Source organism: Pleurodeles waltl, chromosome 6 (assembly GCF_031143425.1).
Source record: "Pleurodeles waltl isolate 20211129_DDA chromosome 6, aPleWal1.hap1.20221129, whole genome shotgun sequence".
Lineage (NCBI taxonomy): Eukaryota > Metazoa > Chordata > Amphibia > Caudata > Salamandridae > Pleurodeles > Pleurodeles waltl.
In genome coordinates this window covers 1,586,510,121-1,586,529,460 of record NC_090445.1, presented here as the reverse complement: position 1 = coordinate 1,586,529,460, position 19,340 = coordinate 1,586,510,121, and the positions used below count along the sequence as shown (strand labels likewise).

Here is a 19,340-nt window from a genome sequence, read left to right as displayed (position 1 = left end):
CTCCAGGTGGCCAACTGATTCTGCCGTCTTGAAACCAAGATGTGCATAGGCCACAGGGAGCATCTGAGTGGCCAGGTCAGGCAGGTGACGTCACAGACCCTTCCTGATAGCTGGTCACCTTGCTAGGTGACCAAACCTCCTTTTACGGATCTTTAGGGACTCCCTTGTGGGTGGGTCCCCAGATCTGACATGCAAGACTCCACCAGGACTTCTCGGCATCGTTTACTTTGACTTCTGGCCACTGGAGCTGCAACTGGACTCTTCAGGAAACGACAGGGCTGCAACTCTGGTGACGAGTGCGCTTTGCAGCATTGTTTTTCCAGCTCCTTCCAGCAATTGCAACATTTCCTCGGATGTGTATCCTCTGGTGTCGGTGAGACTTCAACCTGCACCAAGAAGGAAGAAGTAATCTCCCTTGGAGCGAAGGAGTCATTCCTCTCCATCTGCAGGCATCTACAGCAACAACATCCGGTTGCGTGGATCTGCTCTCCTCTGGAACTGTGTGGATCCTGCATCGCAGGTGGTGGTCTGGAGTGGTCCCCTTGGTCCTCTCTGCCAGCTGTCCAACTTGGGAGACGGTGTGCTCTTGCTTCTCCTTGCAGGACAGTACCCTTGTGCACCCCGACTCTTACAGTTACCAAGGCTTGCTGTATCTTGTTCCAAGGGATCTTAAGGCTCCGAGTAGCCCCGGCCCCCAGCACTTCTCCCTGCCAAGCACAGTATTCTCTCTGCTGCTCCAGCGACATGGGACTCTTTTTAAGGTGTGCTGACTGGGCCTCACTGTGCCTGCTGCTAGTGCTTCTCTGTGAGGGCTGCAACTGCTTCTTTTGGCTCTCATGACAGCTGAGGGTCACTCCGGACTCCCCTCGAAGGGTCGAGTCCCCTGGGCCCTGCTGGTCTTCTTCAGCCTTGCAACTCTTCTTTTGTTTCTCTTGCATTTGCCAAGGGTTGTTGGTGGTTTTCTTACACCACTGACCAACTGCAACCCGACAACCGACGTGGGACACCATCTGCACTGCTCCAAAGACTTTTCTTCAGCTCCTGAGCTCCACAGCTCGTCGTCGTCTTCCCCAGTCGACCCGGTTCTTCATCAACAGAAGGATGGGTAGTAGCTCCTGCCCCCACTAGACACTCCACTGTGGACTGGACTCTGTCCCCTTCTTTTACAGGTCCTCTTCTTCCAGAATCCACAGTTGGTTTCTTCTAGACTGGTCTTGTTCTTGCACAATCCCTTTTCTAAGTCCTCCTGTTACTCCTTGGGAAGACCGGGTACTTACCTCTGCTCTCCTGGTCGCTGTGGGTCACTGGGTACTCACATCTTGGGGTCCATAGTTCTTCCAGCTCCCCTCTACGAACTCTGTATCCTTGGGTGGGGGACTTCACTTTGCATTCCACTTACTTAGTATTTGGTTTGGCCCTCCCCTAGGGCCCTCACTATTTTCTACCATTATATACAATGCTTGTTGTTTCTATGCTATTTTCTGATTGCTACTGTGTATATAACTAGTGTGTACTTACCTCCAGTTGTGGGGGGCTGCCTATAAGTAATCTAGTGTTGTGTTACTATAATAAAGTACCTTTATTTTTGTAACACTGTGTGGTTCTTTCATGTGTGATAAGTTGCTGTGTGACTATAGAGATATTGCATAAGCTTTGCAGGTCTCCTGGGTAAGTCTTGGCTGCTCATCCACAGCTACCTCCAGAGAGCCTGGTTACCTTTGTGACGCTTTTTCGTCTTTTCTCTTCCTCAGTCTTACCCATGTGTGTTTTGCTCGCAGTAAATATCTGAGACACAACAATGTGCCTGTGCCCCGCACCGGAAACCACCGGCTTAAATTAAGCACTACCTGAACATGGTTCGAAGGGTAGGCTAAATCTCTATCGGGTGACTGTACAGTGAAGACTTAAGATTCAATTTTTGGCACAGTCCGTCTTGCACAGAGCTCGAGCTAATTACTCTCCATTTTCACAGCAAATGGTTGCGCTCCCTTTGGGGTTTTTTATCACCCATCTGCGCCCGAGAGTTCCTAGCAAAACAGGAACAGGCTAATGGCGTACCCTCCTATTACTCTGCAGAATCGTTTCTCCCCTTTGAGTGGCCACTCTCAGCCTGCCCCAGCTTTGTCACAACCAGCCCACCAGTTTGATTCCTAGTCTGCCACGGTGGCCTTTTTAGCTCCCCATGGCAGCTCATCTCGAGATGTTAATTCAGAGTTTTTAACTACAGAATACCCTTCTGATCATAATATTGTTTTTTTTAAACGTGGCGGACGCTTGCGCCAAATTTACCCTGGGTGGCGTCTGAGTCAGTCTTCTTGTTCCTTGGTTTCCAGGCGACTTGGTCCTTGGATCCCCTTCATGTAAACAGTTTTAGTCCGTTCGCACAGCCGCTGTACCAGCTTCAGCTGGCAGGCCCAGGGGTGGGCTGGGTATTTATGTGTCTAATCGGTTGCCTCACATCATCATCACTAGTGATCCCTCTTCAAGCTGTATCGGATTATTATTTGTTACATTTATTTAATGTCAGTCTAGTTGCTGTTAACTTTCATCATCACATACCTGTTTCCGATATTAATTAGGCTCTGTTGCAGTTTGAATCAGATTTAGACAAAATCTGCAGCAAAGAGGAGGGACTTGTAGTCCATATGGGGTGGCAATTGTAATATTCGTCTTTGTTCTTACCCTGCCAAAGCTATTTCCGGCATGACTAATTGCAATAATGACGATGGAACTCATTTTACTCATTGTAGGTTTGGTTCGCTGCTGAATACCTTACTGCTGAAATGTAACCTTGGCTTTGCTAATGAATTATGTTCACCACCCGCGCACTTCAAGCCTACCTTTTTTCAGGGGGGTTATTTTTCAGTTGTAGATTTTATATTGTGCTCTAACAGTTGTCAACCCATTTTAAAGGGCATTAAAAACACCAGACAGTGATCATTCTCCTTAATCTATTACTCAATTTAGAGCTTATTAAGTCACAATACTTACGTGGAACCTCTGATTGATAATTCAGTGTTTGAAACTCGTAGTAATACTCTGCTTAAATGGTCCTGTGTGAACTTGGATAACTTTTTGCAAATGTAATTACCGCCCAGAGGGGCACTTTTTAAACATGTTTTGATATTTCACATAGCGATAATGCATTTCTAACTATAGCAAATGGCATTAAAACCAGTCTTACGAGAACAGCTGTCAAAACTGATGAACAGAGATCAGGGTGGTTTGACACTGACTGCTCCTAGGCTGTTGCTGAAAACCTTGCAACACTCTTCCCGGTGTCCTACGGAAGTAAAACGACGTAGTTTAGCATATAAAACAGCGATGAAGAACAGAAGAAAGCAATTTAAAAATTGAGGCTTGTGGCTCTGTGATTGAAGCCAGTACACCTGGGGATTCTAGCGCATTTTGGAAGATTACAAATGCCCCCCTACTTAGGGACGTGTTAGCACCTTGCCTTGAGGCAGCAATAAAAGAAACTCAATTGGTCATTCACTCTTGTAGGATGTACTCTAATTCAACCCCGCTGCCTTCCAGTCTGGAAGGCATCTGCTTGGGTACCGCATATTCTGACGTCAGCAGCTTACATTTTACATTGGATGCAGTCACCAAGGTGATTATGGCTAGCAAGGGTGTTAAAGCCCTAGGCCCAGATGGTATTCCGACTGACTTATTTAAAGCGAATATTTTGCTCTGGTGACCCATCACGAGAGTACTGCTGACCTGTTGTCACACTGGGTTTATTGCCACTTGGCGGAGGCTATAATAGTCCCAATGTTAAAGAAGTGCAACCGTTGGGACTCGGATTGTTACCGCCCTCTTTCACTCTTGAATCCGCAATCAGGGTGGTCCGGAGAATTTTACTGAATCGGTTGGAGGGCAGACCAGTTAGTGCTTTCGGATACCCAGTGTGGTTTTAGAAAGGTTTAGGCACCTTAGAACAGAGCCTTACTTTAAATCTACTCATTGCCAAGTATACGGTCAGGAAGAGGCAGTGGCGTAGCGTGGGTTGTCAGCACCCGGGGCAAGGCAAGTAATTTGCGCCCCCTAACCCGTGGATTTTAGCACTCGAGTCCCCCCCCCAGATGTTGCGCCCGGTGCGGCCGGCCTCCCCTGCACCCCCCACGCTACGCCACTGGGAAGAGGGGAGGCTGTACCTAGTTTTTGCAGAGCTTACAAGCGCTTTTAGGAAGGCGGCCCATCAGTGTGGCCTGCACTGCAGACTCGGGGTGTGGGCCCCCAGATTATTGCTTTCCTTAGTGCACATTATTTGCACGGTGAGGCAAGAGTACGGGACCAAAGGAGACGGCACAAGCACGTTTAACCCGTGGAGGTAAGACCAGGCTGCGCCTTGGCACCGTTTTTATTTACACGACGTATTAACCGTCTGGAGGTCAACTTGGGCAGCATTTCCTGCGACTCTCCCCTAGTTGGCAACAGACCTATGCCCTGTTTACTTTATGCCGGTGACGGTGTGCTTTTATCTCGTACCCCTCGGGTCTACAACAACTACTCAGCGTTTTGCCACCTTTATCACCAACCTTGGCCTACCTAGTAACACCGGGGAAATGTTTGTTATGAAGTAAAGCAGGTTTGAGCGGTTTGAGGGAGGCAAACATTGTGTCATTTTCAGGTAGATATTTAGAATACCATATTCTGCCACGCGAATTCTACCTTCAGCGTTTAAGATTCTCAGTTTAAGCTCTTTGAGGTCACTTCTGATAATAACTACTTGGACCTGCAGTAGGTCTGCCTTTGTCTTTATGAAGTGTCGAGAACGTCATTTAGCCTTTTGAGTATCACCTCCCGGGTGTCAGAATGATCTTGTTTTTCCTCATAGGAGAGTCAGGGAACAGAGGTTCCTGCTTTGCTGTTTTGAGATTGCCTTTCTCATCCTTCTCCTTGTGTTCTTTGGATTCCGCCATCATCAGCCTCCACAGAGAGCGTGGCCAGGACAGTAATACGCAGTGATTATGGTTCCTCTCCTAAACCATACGGTGCGCTCCGCGTCAGCAATCGTACGTGACGTACATGTGCTCGTCTGCGCCAGTCGTTCGCCGAGTACCAAAACAAGCTCCTTCTATTGGGGATCCAAATAAATAATGTGTCCAAGTACAACCATAGCGAGGTCAAGCCACCTGGAGCCAGATGACCTTTGCAGGTCTAACGCGATGTGATGACCGCGTAATTCAAACACCAGGTGTGGACAGTCACTCCTCTGTGAGTGCAAGTGCTAGAAGTGCGGGCACAATTTAATGTTGCTCCTGCAACAGGCCAGTTGAGCGTTTCATTGGCCAACACTTGTCAGGATCCAACATTTTTCTAACTGCGCAATGAGCCTCTGAGTTTGCAATCTAGCAGCAGGGACCAAGGAAAGTACCTGCCTGACTCTGTGGGTGTTTCCAACCCTCTGTGGACCGCAGGACGGGGCAGGGGTGTCCTAGCTCCTCAGCTAGGGGCGCTGAAGTTTCAAGCACTTCCCTGAGGCACTGTCATGATGTTGCAGTATGCCGCTCTCTGGTGGTCAGTGAGGCCACGGTCAGGGAAAGAGCCCGTTCTCCAGATGCACAGATCCTTACGTTTTAGGGGCATTTTCAGTTTGACCCTTAGATTCGAGGCTCAAAATCGTCCCACTTGGCTGGAGGTAGTAGACTCGTGGACCTCAGAAGCGAGCTATCATCTTGCATGAACACAACCCACACCCCTAAATGCAATTTGAGCTTTAATGGGACTTTCCCAGAATTTAGGGGACAGACAAATGAAGTGATGTATCTGAATAAAAGTACATTTGTAATGTTCGGATTACTTTATAGCTGTGACATCACTAGTCAGCTGTAATCAGAAATGGACTTAGAATTGCAGAATTACAACTGCTAATCAGCAAATAAAGCCAGGGCTAGTTTTTAGTTCTTATTCTTAGCATTTTCCCTAGACAATTCCAGCTGATTAGGTGGCGTTATGGTAGGAATTTTTTTATTGTACCTGCAGGAGTTCCTAACAAAAATATCTGAATTGTATCTGCAGGACAACACACATTGTGAAAGTGACAAATTAAAGCATTTACCGTAGTCGGAAAAACTACATGATGGTGTGTATTTTTTTTTCTTTTTCACAAATTTCACGTGTTCTACATATGTGCAACCAGAGGATGCCTTTCATTATAAGAAAGAAAATACCAAGAATTTAAAAGACGATTACAAGGAGGTTGACCATGTGTGGGCCTGCAGAATATGAAGAATACAATACACCCTGCTCTACATACAGGAAATAATGAACGTTTCCCTGGAGTTCCCTGACATTATAAAGAAACTTCACCTTCTTCTGCCTTGTTCTTATATATGGTCAGGGAACAACTCAGCGACTTGTAATACAGAGTATACTTTGCCCATCGGAATTGTTTCAATGAAGGAAAAACAAACTACACTTCACTGAAGAATGAAATTCCTCAGTCCCAAAGCTCTTTAGTGTTTTGTTAACTCTTTGAAACAGGAGAGAGACGAACCAACTTCTCAGCTTGAAAATTAGATGAACATTAACATAAACCAATGTCTGTGTGCTGCGAAGCTCTCCCAACACAGTAACAACTTCTAAATGTCATTTGTTATCACTTATAGCCAAGAGGACTAAAGCAAGCCCTAGATCTGAACTTGGGATGGATTCACAATCCAGAGGGCATTACTGTTGACAGTGATTTGTGATGAGGTAATTACTCATATTTCCATAAAGTAATTGTAAACTCATGCCCTGCTATCTCCACCCGGACACGAGGAAGTCAAAGAATGATTCTTTCCATCTGCTCTGCTTGCATGACATAATGGCTGACGGCTGTATCAACTATAGTTGAAGAAGACTGAATCCAGCGATCAGGGAATGCTAAGGGTATTAGCTGGTGGGCACGTGAAGAATCGAAGAAATAAATCAATGGCCTCATCGCAGTTCCTTTTTCTTTAGCAATACAAAGGTGTTCAAAATAGTATGGACAAGGTTTACTGTAACAAAATCAAGCCAAGTAGCCGAAGAATGCACAGGCGGCATTAAAGTATTCTTCCACATTATCCATCTTCCTGTTTCACAATTACTGACTGCCATAAGTACATCAGTTCTCTGTACTGGCTGTGGGTGAAAAAAGAGAACCACAGTCCAGGTCGGGCTGCAAAAAACTATAAGACTGACAGGGAAAACAGGAATCTTGGCCAATGTAACCTGCGAGTTGATTAAAGAGGTTAGATCACACTCAAGGGACGATTTGTGCCTCGATGAATTGGATGGAAAGATGTGAATGGAAGCGAATGTGCAAGGTGATATATACATACACTGAAGTAAGAATATCTGTATGTGGTGATTGTTATCGCAAACAAAAAACAAATGAGAAAAGCAATGGACGTTTGACAAAAGGCATAATATACCTTGGATTGTGATGAATATTGTGTTCCCCGATTATTTCTGAAATACCCCTCCCTCAAGTTTGACCACGGAAACATTTTACACCTGCGACCCACGATTTGCATGTGTTGCTTTATGCCGAGCAAAGGCAATAACAGCAAGTGCATAAATGATGTCAGACCATCTGACCTGTTAAGTTCCCATATTTTTCTATAAATATTGCCTCATCAGGGGACAAGTGGCAAACGATACAGATAAAATCTGCAGAGGGATCAAGCATCTAGCAGAACCTAATTTAATAACTGCTGACTATTTTTATTTTAAAAGGTGTTTTCTCCACTACAGATTTTTTTATCTCTGAAAGATTACTCAACACTAACTAATTTTGACAGAGGGGCTCCACCATAAGAGACAAAGCTTGAAAATGTGCTCAACCATTGCTCTTGTAAACAAATTTCCAGCTATGACATCTAAATTAAGGCAATAATGTGTTCCACAAGTAAAGATAAGTGGCCTTCAAATTTCCATGGCAATTATGATTTCACAACTGTTATCATTATGCAGTTCATGCTCACTTTAATCAGATAAGACACATTTCCAGTAAGCCATCAGTGCTTTCTTTACTGTGCACCGGATCAGAGACATAGCTACCTTGGTGGACAGGTGCAGTGGCACAGGAGTCCAAAGCCCCAAGGAGCCTATTGAACCCCGATAATTGCTGTATTTACTAACACACCAGCATTCAAGGTAGCCATTTAATCTGCTTGCACCAGGGCCCATGGCATCCTTGCTATGCTAATTTGTCAGACATGCACAGGACTCGCTTGGTAGCAACCATCTTGCAGACATCCGATGCTCGCAGGTCTGGTGTACACTCGGAGCTCCAGCTGTGCTCTGTGTTTTAGGGGAATTTATTGGCGAAGATAAAAGATATGGCTTTATTGTGCTGAAGCAGGAAAGAACAGACATGCACATATACCTTTTTCATGCGTTAGCACATTAAACCCGGACCTATGGGCCTTCCAGAAGTGCCCGGCCCCAGTGTGCAAAACTGTAGCCCCACCACCATTGTTTAGTACTCTTCGCCCCTTCCTCCCCAAAGTTCAGTTCTAGCTGCGCCCCTGGTGACATTACAGCAGAACAGTGTTATACAATACTGCCAATTGGTTCTGATGCAATAAGAAATGTAGACTTGCTTTGTCATTTCAAGGTCAGAGCTAATTAATGAAAAGGTTAAACATTACGCACCAAGTGAAACAAGTACTAATAAAGCCAACAGATCTGGCACTAATGTGATAAGTCGTGGAAACAGCTAAATACACTGCCACACTTTGCAAAGTAGAGTGGCAACCTATTTATGGCTCTACTGCTTTGAAAAAACTCAAGACTAACAAAAAACAGAAAGACTGACTTTTGACTAGTGCATTAACAAAGATGAACACAACATACAAACAGGGCATAATTACTGACAGTAACACACTTAACTTGTGCAATTTTCAGAAAATTCAACAGATACTTGCACCAGACCAACAAGCATAGAGACAGCACTGCACACAGATCAAATAGTCATGACCCTTCGAACAGACACGAAATCAACCTTCTCCATTGCCTGGTCAACCTCAACTTATAAAGAACAGTACTCCCATATGAAATATTAGGTATGACTGAACCTTACGTATGAACACTTTAATGAATGTAGGCCACTAAAATACGAATAGGTGCCAAGAGGCCCGATGCCCCCTTTAACACCTCCCGCCATTACTGGTCTTTAAATCAGAATCACACTGCATTCTGGGACTTGCACTTTCACTAGAGTACTAGCAAAGAGATGTTGCCTAAAAGAGTTAGGTTCAATCAAAGATTACCAGGGATGATCCTTTAATTTAGCCAGTTCGTCGGGGCGGCTTGTAGGAGCTGCTAGGATCGGTATGCGACCTTAACTGACACGGCATTGCCCTGTAACCAACGAGATGGGTTGACCCTAACTAATATGGCGTCGCCGATGCATATATCGGTTTTGTATACCATGACCAATAATGAACTGAGTTCGTTCATTTGAGATTTGGCATTCAAAAGAAAGACACTGAGTTGCAATTTGTTTTACGTTTTTCTATAATTAATTACATGTTATTCAGGCACGACTAGGAAAGGGCGGCTGCGGAATTAATTTATTGTGATGGTTTGTGGACGAAAGATTTCTTACATTCGAGCTACAGCGTTTAAGAAAAAAGGTATTTGTGTATAGTAGTTTGTGTAGTTGCACAGTTGAGTCCGCATAAGAATGATCAGGTGTGATCCTCTAGGTTAGCCAGTTTAACATGACGGCTTGTAGGAGCAGAAAACTATAGGTTTGTGGAATATGCGGCCATGCAACAGGCCATGTGACTATTGTGCGAACTTTCAAAAAGGTGGCGTTTCCCCCCCATGCTTTGTTTCTTGTTTAGAAAGCACAATACTGAGGGAATGGGCCGGCACAAACTGCAAGTGAGTAGGTTTGGGTTGGTGGGTTTGTCCCATTCGATGGTTTGAAGACAAGCGACGGGGCGGAGCTTTTGTTTAACATTTATTGCTACAGGCGGTAGGTAATATGTGGCCGAGCGGCCGAATATGAGCATTACTTGGCATTCAAACATACTGCTATAGAGAAGTTACTTGTCGTGCGCAACTTGTGAGCATTTGTGATGAGTCGTGGCTGGAATGTCAAACGCTTTGCATGACGTCGCTGTTATGCGGGGACACGCGGTGCAGGTTCGTTTGAGGTAATACTGATTGCAGGGTTTATGGGGTGATCATCAATACGAGGTCGATTTGTAAAATTGTGATGCTAAGGAATAGTTAAGAAAACAACCAAAAGAGAATAGAGCCTGTATTATTGTATGAGGAACAGCTGTTCGGTCGCGATATCCATTCCAGGGACTTGTGGTTCTTCTGTCCGTGTTTCCGGAAATACGGTGACCTACTCCCATTACACTGAAGCTCACAAATAAAAATACGGAATATATACGATTGGGAGGTAGAACACTATTATTTATCATGAACGATACGACTTGTCTCAGTTAATCTGAATTTATAACATATGCGAGTGCGTTTTAAGTGAGCCTGTGAAGTTCATGGATTGATCTAATGAACTGTGGCAAGTCATTTAACGTTATACATGTAAGGCCACATTTTAAGTGACAACTATCTATACGGACTATGGTTTGGGGATGTAATTATCATGCCACGTGATTACATTAGGTTGTCCCCTGTAAGTGTGGTATAAGATGATTTATTGCTAAAGGAATAAGTCTTTCATTATGGGGTAAGAGATGCATACATCTGATGAGTCTCACCGTCGAGAGCTTATTTGTACCTTAACCAAGTGAAGGGTAACATTTGTAATTTGTCAATATTTATAACATGATTATTGATATGAATGAATTTATAATTACTTTTTTGTTTTTATGATAAATGGATGAATTTTCATGCTAGGTAGACAGAAGTTGTTTAAACAAATCATTTATTTTGTATGGTTCTGTAGTTTTTCTTTCCCTCTTTTTTCATTAATGGTTTCTCTTTTTATTATTTGATGATAGATAATATTGTGTGTGGATTTTAAATTGACCCATCGAGAATGATGGCTCTGATTTTATAGTGTATTTTTTATATATGTCCTTTTGTAGCCCCGAATAAGTCCTTGGGTAGGACGACACATGTTGGCTACTGTTGGAGGCACTTTTATGAAGTTTGTATGGATAGTGAATAAAGAATTTACAAAAACAGATGGAAACTCTTGAGGACTTTTTTGAATATGTGGATTCATACTTGAACATTAACGAAAAGTTTAGAGGTTTGGAGGACTTTCCTATGACTGTTCTCAATCTAACTGTTGCACGTAACGGGTTACCTAGTGAATCTAGTGCCTGGGATTTTATTAAACACTCATAAAGGTGTTACAATTCAGACTTGGAATATACATTAACAATTACTAATACACGCGACCCACACTAGTCTTATAGCTTTGGGTGGCAGGTATGAGTGATTTTAACACACATTTAATTATTGAACAACTTTTATTGTGTTCATCACAAAATTATACAAACAGCACCACTATGTGGCAGGCTTTTATAAGAGCCAGTGTTGACAATAAAGTGTTATTGCCGAGTACCGGAAACCACCGGCTCAAATTAAGCACTGCATGTACAGTTTAGCCACCCAATTTGTCAACAATGTAGCACATACCATACCGCATACTTTTGGGGCAGTTTAGAATGCAACATATCATATCCAGCCTTCATCGCCTGGCAGAGTTAATCGTAAGATACAAGGTTTTGGGGGGTGAGTATTTGTCTTGAAGCACTGTCTCTGTCGCTGCTTATATGGATCCGAGGGTATTTAACCGAACCTGTGCACCAGCGCAAGTGGAATAGTGTGGCTGGTTGGCTCCAGGGGAAATACTCTTCCCATATTATTTGACCGCAGACAAACTACCACATTTTATAATTTCTATGATGATTTGTCCTACAGCATAAACTTTGATCAATAGAAAGCAGCACTATTGTAAGAAGACAGTTGCATTCATCACGCAATATCATTCTTGTCTATGTCTCTGCAACCACAGACCAAATTGATGAAACGTTTTATCATGTACCCACTCCTTTCAACAAAAATCACCCTGCAGTATTCAAAGCAAGTTCAAAAAGGCAACTTGCAGCATTAAAACCAGAACCAATAAAAGAGAAACAAACACTAACTAGAACTATAATCAAGAAAATTATGTACATGCACTGTAAAGTGTGTCAGAAAAAATAGTAAGATTATTTAATTTGGATTTTTGCACCCACAAATATTTTCTTAAAAAATAAAACTTTGCAAATATCGATGTGAATTTCAATTCTTTTTGAGATCATTTGATTGTCATGCAAAATGTGTTGCTTTTATTGGAGGAAGTTATCTTTTTAAACTCGTCTGCATTCAACAAGTACCCTACCAGGTGCTGAAAACAATGTACCTGGTGCAGTGCAATGGATTTTCGCCCTAGAAGGTGGAACTGAGCACCCAAAATTCAATAGCATGATAGTGAGACAGAAATACTTTTTGTTGTTGATTCCAGATCTAAATGTCCCCTTTCTCAAACAGTGAGTAAAGAGGTCTGACACACACAGGCCCACAGCGGAAGTGAACTGACCCAAACCCAGTGACTGTGCAGTTTTTCCTCCGAAAAACACTCAACCAATGTCCAATGATGTCAGGATAAGTGATGTCAGAGGAAAAAGTGACCAATTATCTTGCTACAGCTGAAAAAGAAGGTTTTATAAGGTCTCTTTCAAAAGTATCATCATTCATATCTAATGAGAAAACAAAAATCCACCATTAAAAGAGTTCAGGCTACTCAAGCCAGAAAAATGACTTAGGGGATCATTCCAAGTTTGGCGGGCGGCGGTTGCTGCCCGCCAAACTTCCCCCGTCAAAAGACCGCTCCGCGGTCAGAAGACCGCGGGGGCCATTTCGACTTTCCTGCTGGGCCAGCGGGCGCCCGCCAAGGGAGCGCCCGCCGGCCCAGCGGGAAAGGCCCTGCAACACAGGAGCCGGCGGTGTTGCAGGGGTGCAACGGTGTACTGCCATTTGATGGAGTTTGTTTTGACCAATGACTTTGTGTTTCACCACTGCGCATATTAGTTGCTCAATGTTCACCAGTAGCACATGGTATGTTTTGTTCAGTTGAGCCGCCTATGGGCTTTGACATGGCATTAGCCATTACTTTCTGTATTTAGTTTAGCCGCCTATGGGCTTTGACATTGCATTAGTCATTACATTCTGTATTCTGCCTATTGGCTTTGACATGGCATTAGCCATTACTTTCTGTATTCAGTTGAGCCGCAGATGGGCTTTGACATTGCATTAGCCATTACATTCTGTATTCTGCCTATTGGCTTTGACATGCTGTATCCAGTCTAGCCGCCTATTGGCTTTGACATTGCATTCCTATTGGCTTTGACATGATGTATTCAGTTTAGCTGCCTATTGACTTTGACATGCTATTAGATATTCTGCCTATTGGCTTTGACATGATATTATATATTGCATTTTATATTCAGCTTAACTGCCTATTGGCTTTGACATGATATTATACATTACATTTTGTATTCAGCTCCGCTGCCTATTGGCTTTGACATGATATTATACATTGCATTTTATATTCAGCTCAGCTGCCTATTGGCTTTGACATGATATCATACATTACATTTTGTATTCAGCTCAGCTGCCTATTGGCTTTGACATATTATACATTGCATTTTGTATTCAGCTCAGCTGCCTATGGGCTTTTGACATGATATAAGACATTGCATTTTGTATTCAGCTTAGATGCTTATTGGCTTTGACATGACACTAGACATTGCATTTGATATTTAGGTTAGCTGCCCATTGCCTTTAACGTGGAGTTAGACATTGCAGTTGAGAATCCAAGCTGTATTTTTCCAAGCTGTGTTTTTGCACCAGAGAACCAAGATGTTTTTCTCATAGTAGACTAGACATGATAAGAGAGAGTACATGGGTGTTGTTTTTCTTCGCTTGAGCCTGGGAACAGGAGTAGTCTTGGAGACCTGGCCAGTCTCCAAAAGGCTTGCTCAGTTTCCCAGGTCTGAGAGGAGGGGGCACACCCTTGTAACGAATGACACAGGCTGCAGAGATTCAGATTCGAATCTGCCGGACCTCGTGCTGGAGCTTGGCGCCAGCTGCCAGCAATCCCGTGTGGGTAGATGAATCTCTTTCTCGTGGCTGACAGGGGTCATCAGCTTGCAGACCTTAGAAAGATGAAGCTGTAGATAGTTTCCCACACGGTGAAGTATTTGTTTTGCTTTGCATTCAATATCTTATAAATATAACCTGCTGTGTATATTGCAAACTGATATATTTTGTTTGATTAACGCAGACTTGAAAGCTACTAATTCGTCATACATAAAAATTGGAGTTGGGGAAGAATTAACAACAATAAAAGTCTTCTTTGACCTCAGAAGTGCATTTCTGGTGTGTTATGTTAGTGCTTAGAAACTAAATAAGAGGAAAGCACTACAAACGGGTGCAGTTGCACCCGTCGCGATTTTCACTGTCTGCTAAGCAGACAGTGAAAATCATGCTGGGGCCCTGTTAGGGGGCCCCAGCACTGCCCATGCCAGTGGCATGGGCTGTGCAGGGGCCCCCAGGGGCCCCACGACACCCGTTCCCACCATCCTGTTCCTGGCGGTAAAAACCGCCAGAAACAGGATGGCGGGAAGGGGGTCAGAATCTCCATGGCGGCGGGATTCAGCCCAGCCAGGGGTAATCCGGCGGGAAACCGCCGGATCCCCTTTTCTGACCGCGGGTTTTACCACCGCGGTCAGAATGGGCAGGAGACAGTGAAAATCATGTGGGGCCCTGTTAGGGGGCCCCTGCACTGCCCATGCCAGTGGCATGGGCAGTGCAGGGGCCCCATGGGCCCCACAACACCCGTTCCCGACATCCTGTTCCTGGCGGTAAAAACCGCCAGAAACAGGATGGCGGGAAGGGGGTCAGAATCTCCATGGCCGATTCAGCCCAGCCAGGGGTAATCCGGCGGGAAACCGCCGGATCCCCTTTTCTGACCGCGGGTTTTACCGCCGCGGTCAGAATGGGCAGGAAAGCACCACCAGCCTGTTGGCGGTGCTTTCCGTCGGTCACGGCCCTGGCGGTTTTTACCGCCAGGGTCGGAATGACCCCCTTAGTTTTTTGCACTTTCTGGTGAAATTCCATGTCACCTGCAGGTCACAAATTTGTTTGTTTGCGACGGAGTAACCCTCTCCGCCAAGCTCTAAATCAGGCCCTAAGTGCCATAGCAGCTGCCGAGGGCACTTATACTTAGTAAAGTCCCCAAACCCAAGTTATCCGTTAACAAGAGTGAGGGTCTTTAACAACCATTCTAACCCATGACGGAAGTGCTATAAGGCTATTCGAACATTCCAGCCACTGGAGGTAGACTATTCTAAAATAAACAGGAAAAAAACAAAAAGACAGGCATTGGAATATTGGAGCAGAACATTATTGGTCCTGAGCCACTTTACTGTCTTCAGTGGAGCTGTCAAACAATCCAATGATATGATGGCAATAAAAACAATAACAACAACAACAAAATAACAATTCTGCTACTATACTAGTACTAATAGAGCTAAGGAGAGGAGAAAGCAAAATGAATTCAGCAGATACAGCATGTGGCTTCCATAGTGGCCCACTGGAACAAATTGTTTCCAACTGCAGCTCTTCCACTGGCAAAGTGATACCCGTAGACTGCTATCTTACCTCATTAGGCCTTAGTACTCTGAATTAAGATGGCAGCAAACAACATTACACATAATTTCAAGTTTGTTATAAGAGCTTCATCAGTCCAGACCATTGATACCATACAAATTATAGTCAGCAAATGACAACATCTGGACTAAGCAATCCTCCATTTAGTTTTACAGAGACAAACTGCAAACAGGATTAGACAAAGTTCTTACCAATAGCACTGATGGCATGCTTGAGCTCCAAAGTAAAGGAAGTGATGGGCACATCGTCTGACACTGGCAGGATAGCAACAGTAGACAGGTTGCTGGCAGGATTGCCAGAATCCCACTTGCTGCTTGTAGTGATCAGTCCAAGACCAAGTCCATGACCTGCCACATTAATCAAACAGACATATTACTGCGGTTGGTTGACTGACTGATATATTAGCCCTGGGTACACAGAAAAATAAGTAGTATGGTTACCATGCACAGAAAGAGTAAAAAGGTATTAGACAAGGGAGACTGAAGAATGCAGAGAAATTAGGAGACTAGCCCCTGAAGAAGGCTGCTAGTTTATATGTTATGCTTGCACATTAAGATGATGTGTCAAACATAATCACCGAAAGAAACACAACACAAGCCACAGAACATGCTGCATACAAACTTTACAGCAAGAATTTAAAAAGACCCATTGCAACATACTAGAATGCATCCTTCATGCACATGCATCAAACAACATCATAATCAAAACACAACATATGGGAAATGAAATATTTCTATCTCTGCATGGCCATCTAACATGCAAAAATCTGTTACCACCTAAACTGCCTATGACCTTTAGTATCTCAGTGTTGCTATGTACAGTATTTCTTGTCAAAATGCTATTTTCCTGTTTATTATTTAAACGTATCTCATCAATGCAATTCTTCATGCTCAAATGACTTCAAAGCATGATTGTTTTGTACTATTTGCTTCTCTCCCAAAGGGTCAGCCACACACTCCACTGAGCTCCTCTTAAACACACCAAGTGCTACTGAGGTACTGTCACTAAAACAAAAACCACCCATATCCAAGACACACCACAAAACCACCCAATCAGTCACAGTAGATGGATCTAACCATGTGCAACCAACACAGATTTGATACATGCCATAATCATTGATCATTAAGCACTCCAACAGCATGGTCAACAAAATGTAGAAGAACTTTCCACACAAAATACCACCCTCCTCCTTTCAAAGTTTAAAATAAGCAATGCTGCAATTTCGTTGGACAAGTAAGAAACGCAAAATGGCATATAAAAAATGTGTTTTGTCACTACAAAGGGGGTTTGGAATTAGGAAATGTCCAATTATGTTACTGGGGAAGCCAAATAATCCCCGAGATTACTTAGCTAGTCCCAGACCAAGACGATCCTTCGGTGGCATCGGAGCTGGAGTGCATTGAGACACATGGCCGTCTGCACTTACTGTGTGCTGCACACACACACAATTAGATCTGCCCCCAACTACGACGACAACCCTGGAGTACCAGGTACTGGCTCCTTGATATACCTCCACAAATAAATTCTCATCCAGAGATTTTCATTTTTGAATTGTGTTTTTATATAATTAGAGAAGTAATTTAGCTTGGGTAGACATTGCTAATCCGGGCCGATTTTGTTCAGGATGACATTTGTACAAATGGCAGATTTGTTGCAGTGATCATGTAATATTTCAGGAAACATGAGACCTATATACTTCATTTTGGTGTCAAAACACAGGTTTTGGGGGTCAAGTAGTCTTATCGAGACAGAAAATAACTCCTCAGAGCAACCCTTCTGCCATTTTCCAAATTGGTGGCTCTATAATGATGTGTTTTAGCCATCATATTGGTAATTTATTTTAATATTGCTTTTGTTTCAGGTTTTCCAGTGATTCAAATTCGTAAACATAAGTGAAGCAGGTGGTAACAGATGATCTTTACCTCCTGACAGAGCATTGCTAACTACAAAATCAGACAACTCCTTCAACAAAGAAAAATGTGCCGTATACCAAACTAATCCAAAAGAAAAGCTAACATCAACTGCAGCTGGACAGAAGAGAGTTCAAGATCCTGCAGAAATACAGCAAGATGACGTTCACAAATGATTAAAACTATTGGGTGAAGAGGATTACGTATTTTATCATTGCAACAAGTCCTACAAGTCGAATACAATGGAAAAAAGCCTGTAAAAAAAAAAACAGTCAAAAAATAGCAGAAACCAGTGAATCAAAACAAGAATCTGAGTCTTTTGAGAAAGCTATGGCAATCAAACCCAACGTCCATCCACTTAGAAGATCGATGGCTACCTCTCATCTACCTCCAACAACTGATCAGAAAACAGAGGATCTTCAATGTGTTATGTCTGGTTTAGCCATATCAAGGGCCAAAGGGACTCACGAAAGAACAAAGTACAGCATATGTGAGTCTCAAAGGGCAAACATGTTTTTATCTTCAGGTAGTTTCTTCCTAGATTAAGTTTTCAGCCGAGTAGCTGATCTAAAAAGCGAGGTGAATGTATCTGCAATGGATTTGTATGCCCACCCCAATTGCATGCATGCATACATTTGAAAATATGAATAAGTTCCGAGCAGCAACGTAACCGCCCGCCTCCAGTTAAATTTGCGTTCTTTGAAAAAGCAAATTACGTTTTCAAGCTTCTCTTGAGTGCTGGCTATGGGTTCACACTCAGTGAGATCAGAGAAATAATGGTCAACATTGATGACATTGTTCTGATCCATAATATTGAAAATAAGATTTTTCTGGATAGAATGTATGACAGAATTTATTCTTGTCAGTCTAACAAAAAGAATAAGCCACAAATGGTGTCCTCAGCCGATTTGACTACTGAATTCATGCTGCCAAAATAAGATCACAGGATACAGTAAAATCAGAAGGAACCATTTTAAGAAACGTCCTGAAAGATTTAGATTTTGGACTTAATGATAAATTCTGTGATGCCCCAGAGCTCCGCAAATCATGGGAGTCAACAAGAATGTCTGATGCTGTCTTAACATTTTTTACATCATTGTTTAATATCAGCAAAACAAAACTTTTAAAAACTAAAGGTCTTGAGATCGGAACAGAAGCCGACACCATTGATGATGGCTTTGAAGATATAAGCAAAGAAGTGGAAGACAATCCCATGAACCAACAGGCTTATGTTGTGCAAATGTACTGTTTATCCAAATTATGTTTTATGAATTACATCACAACAAAAAGAAAACTCTGCTGCATATAACTGCCCCCGCAATTTATGACAAGTGTAAAAGTACAAAGCTTATCACTTCAATTAATTGAACTGGTGTTTCAACAAGTTATAATGGTATAGTACGGAGCAGGAACTTGCTAGCAGCTCATGCGGTAAAATCTTGTGAATCCGACAGCACACCACTTCCGAGTCACTTTACCAGGGAAACATTTACAATTGCTGCTCTTGATAATTTTCATTTTAAAGACAGCTCTTCTTTCTACTGCACACATGATACTGACATGGTGTTTTTTCAAGACTGTACTAATGAAGTAGCTGCTGGAAAACAAGCTGTGTCAGCTGTAGCTATAAACAAACAAAGCTGCAAACTTATAACCCAACTGCCTTGCCAAAGTGTGCAAAATCACTACAAGCCATCAACACGTCGCAGTCTACCAGAAAGCTTTAAAGTGGCTGAGGACATGGAT

General features: G+C 43.2%; 1 protein-coding gene across 2 annotated transcripts in view; it reads right to left on the bottom strand.

Moving 5' to 3' along the window:
• Nucleotides 1-19,340, bottom strand: part of PNPLA7 (patatin like phospholipase domain containing 7) — a 1,294,112-nt gene that overhangs the window by 586,314 nt on the left and 688,458 nt on the right. For both annotated transcript variants that reach the window (XM_069241381.1, XM_069241380.1), the window contains exon 22: nucleotides 15,876-16,031. In XM_069241381.1, coding sequence (XP_069097482.1) covers nucleotides 15,876-16,031 — 156 coding nt within the window. The remainder of the gene's footprint in view (nucleotides 1-15,875; nucleotides 16,032-19,340) is intronic.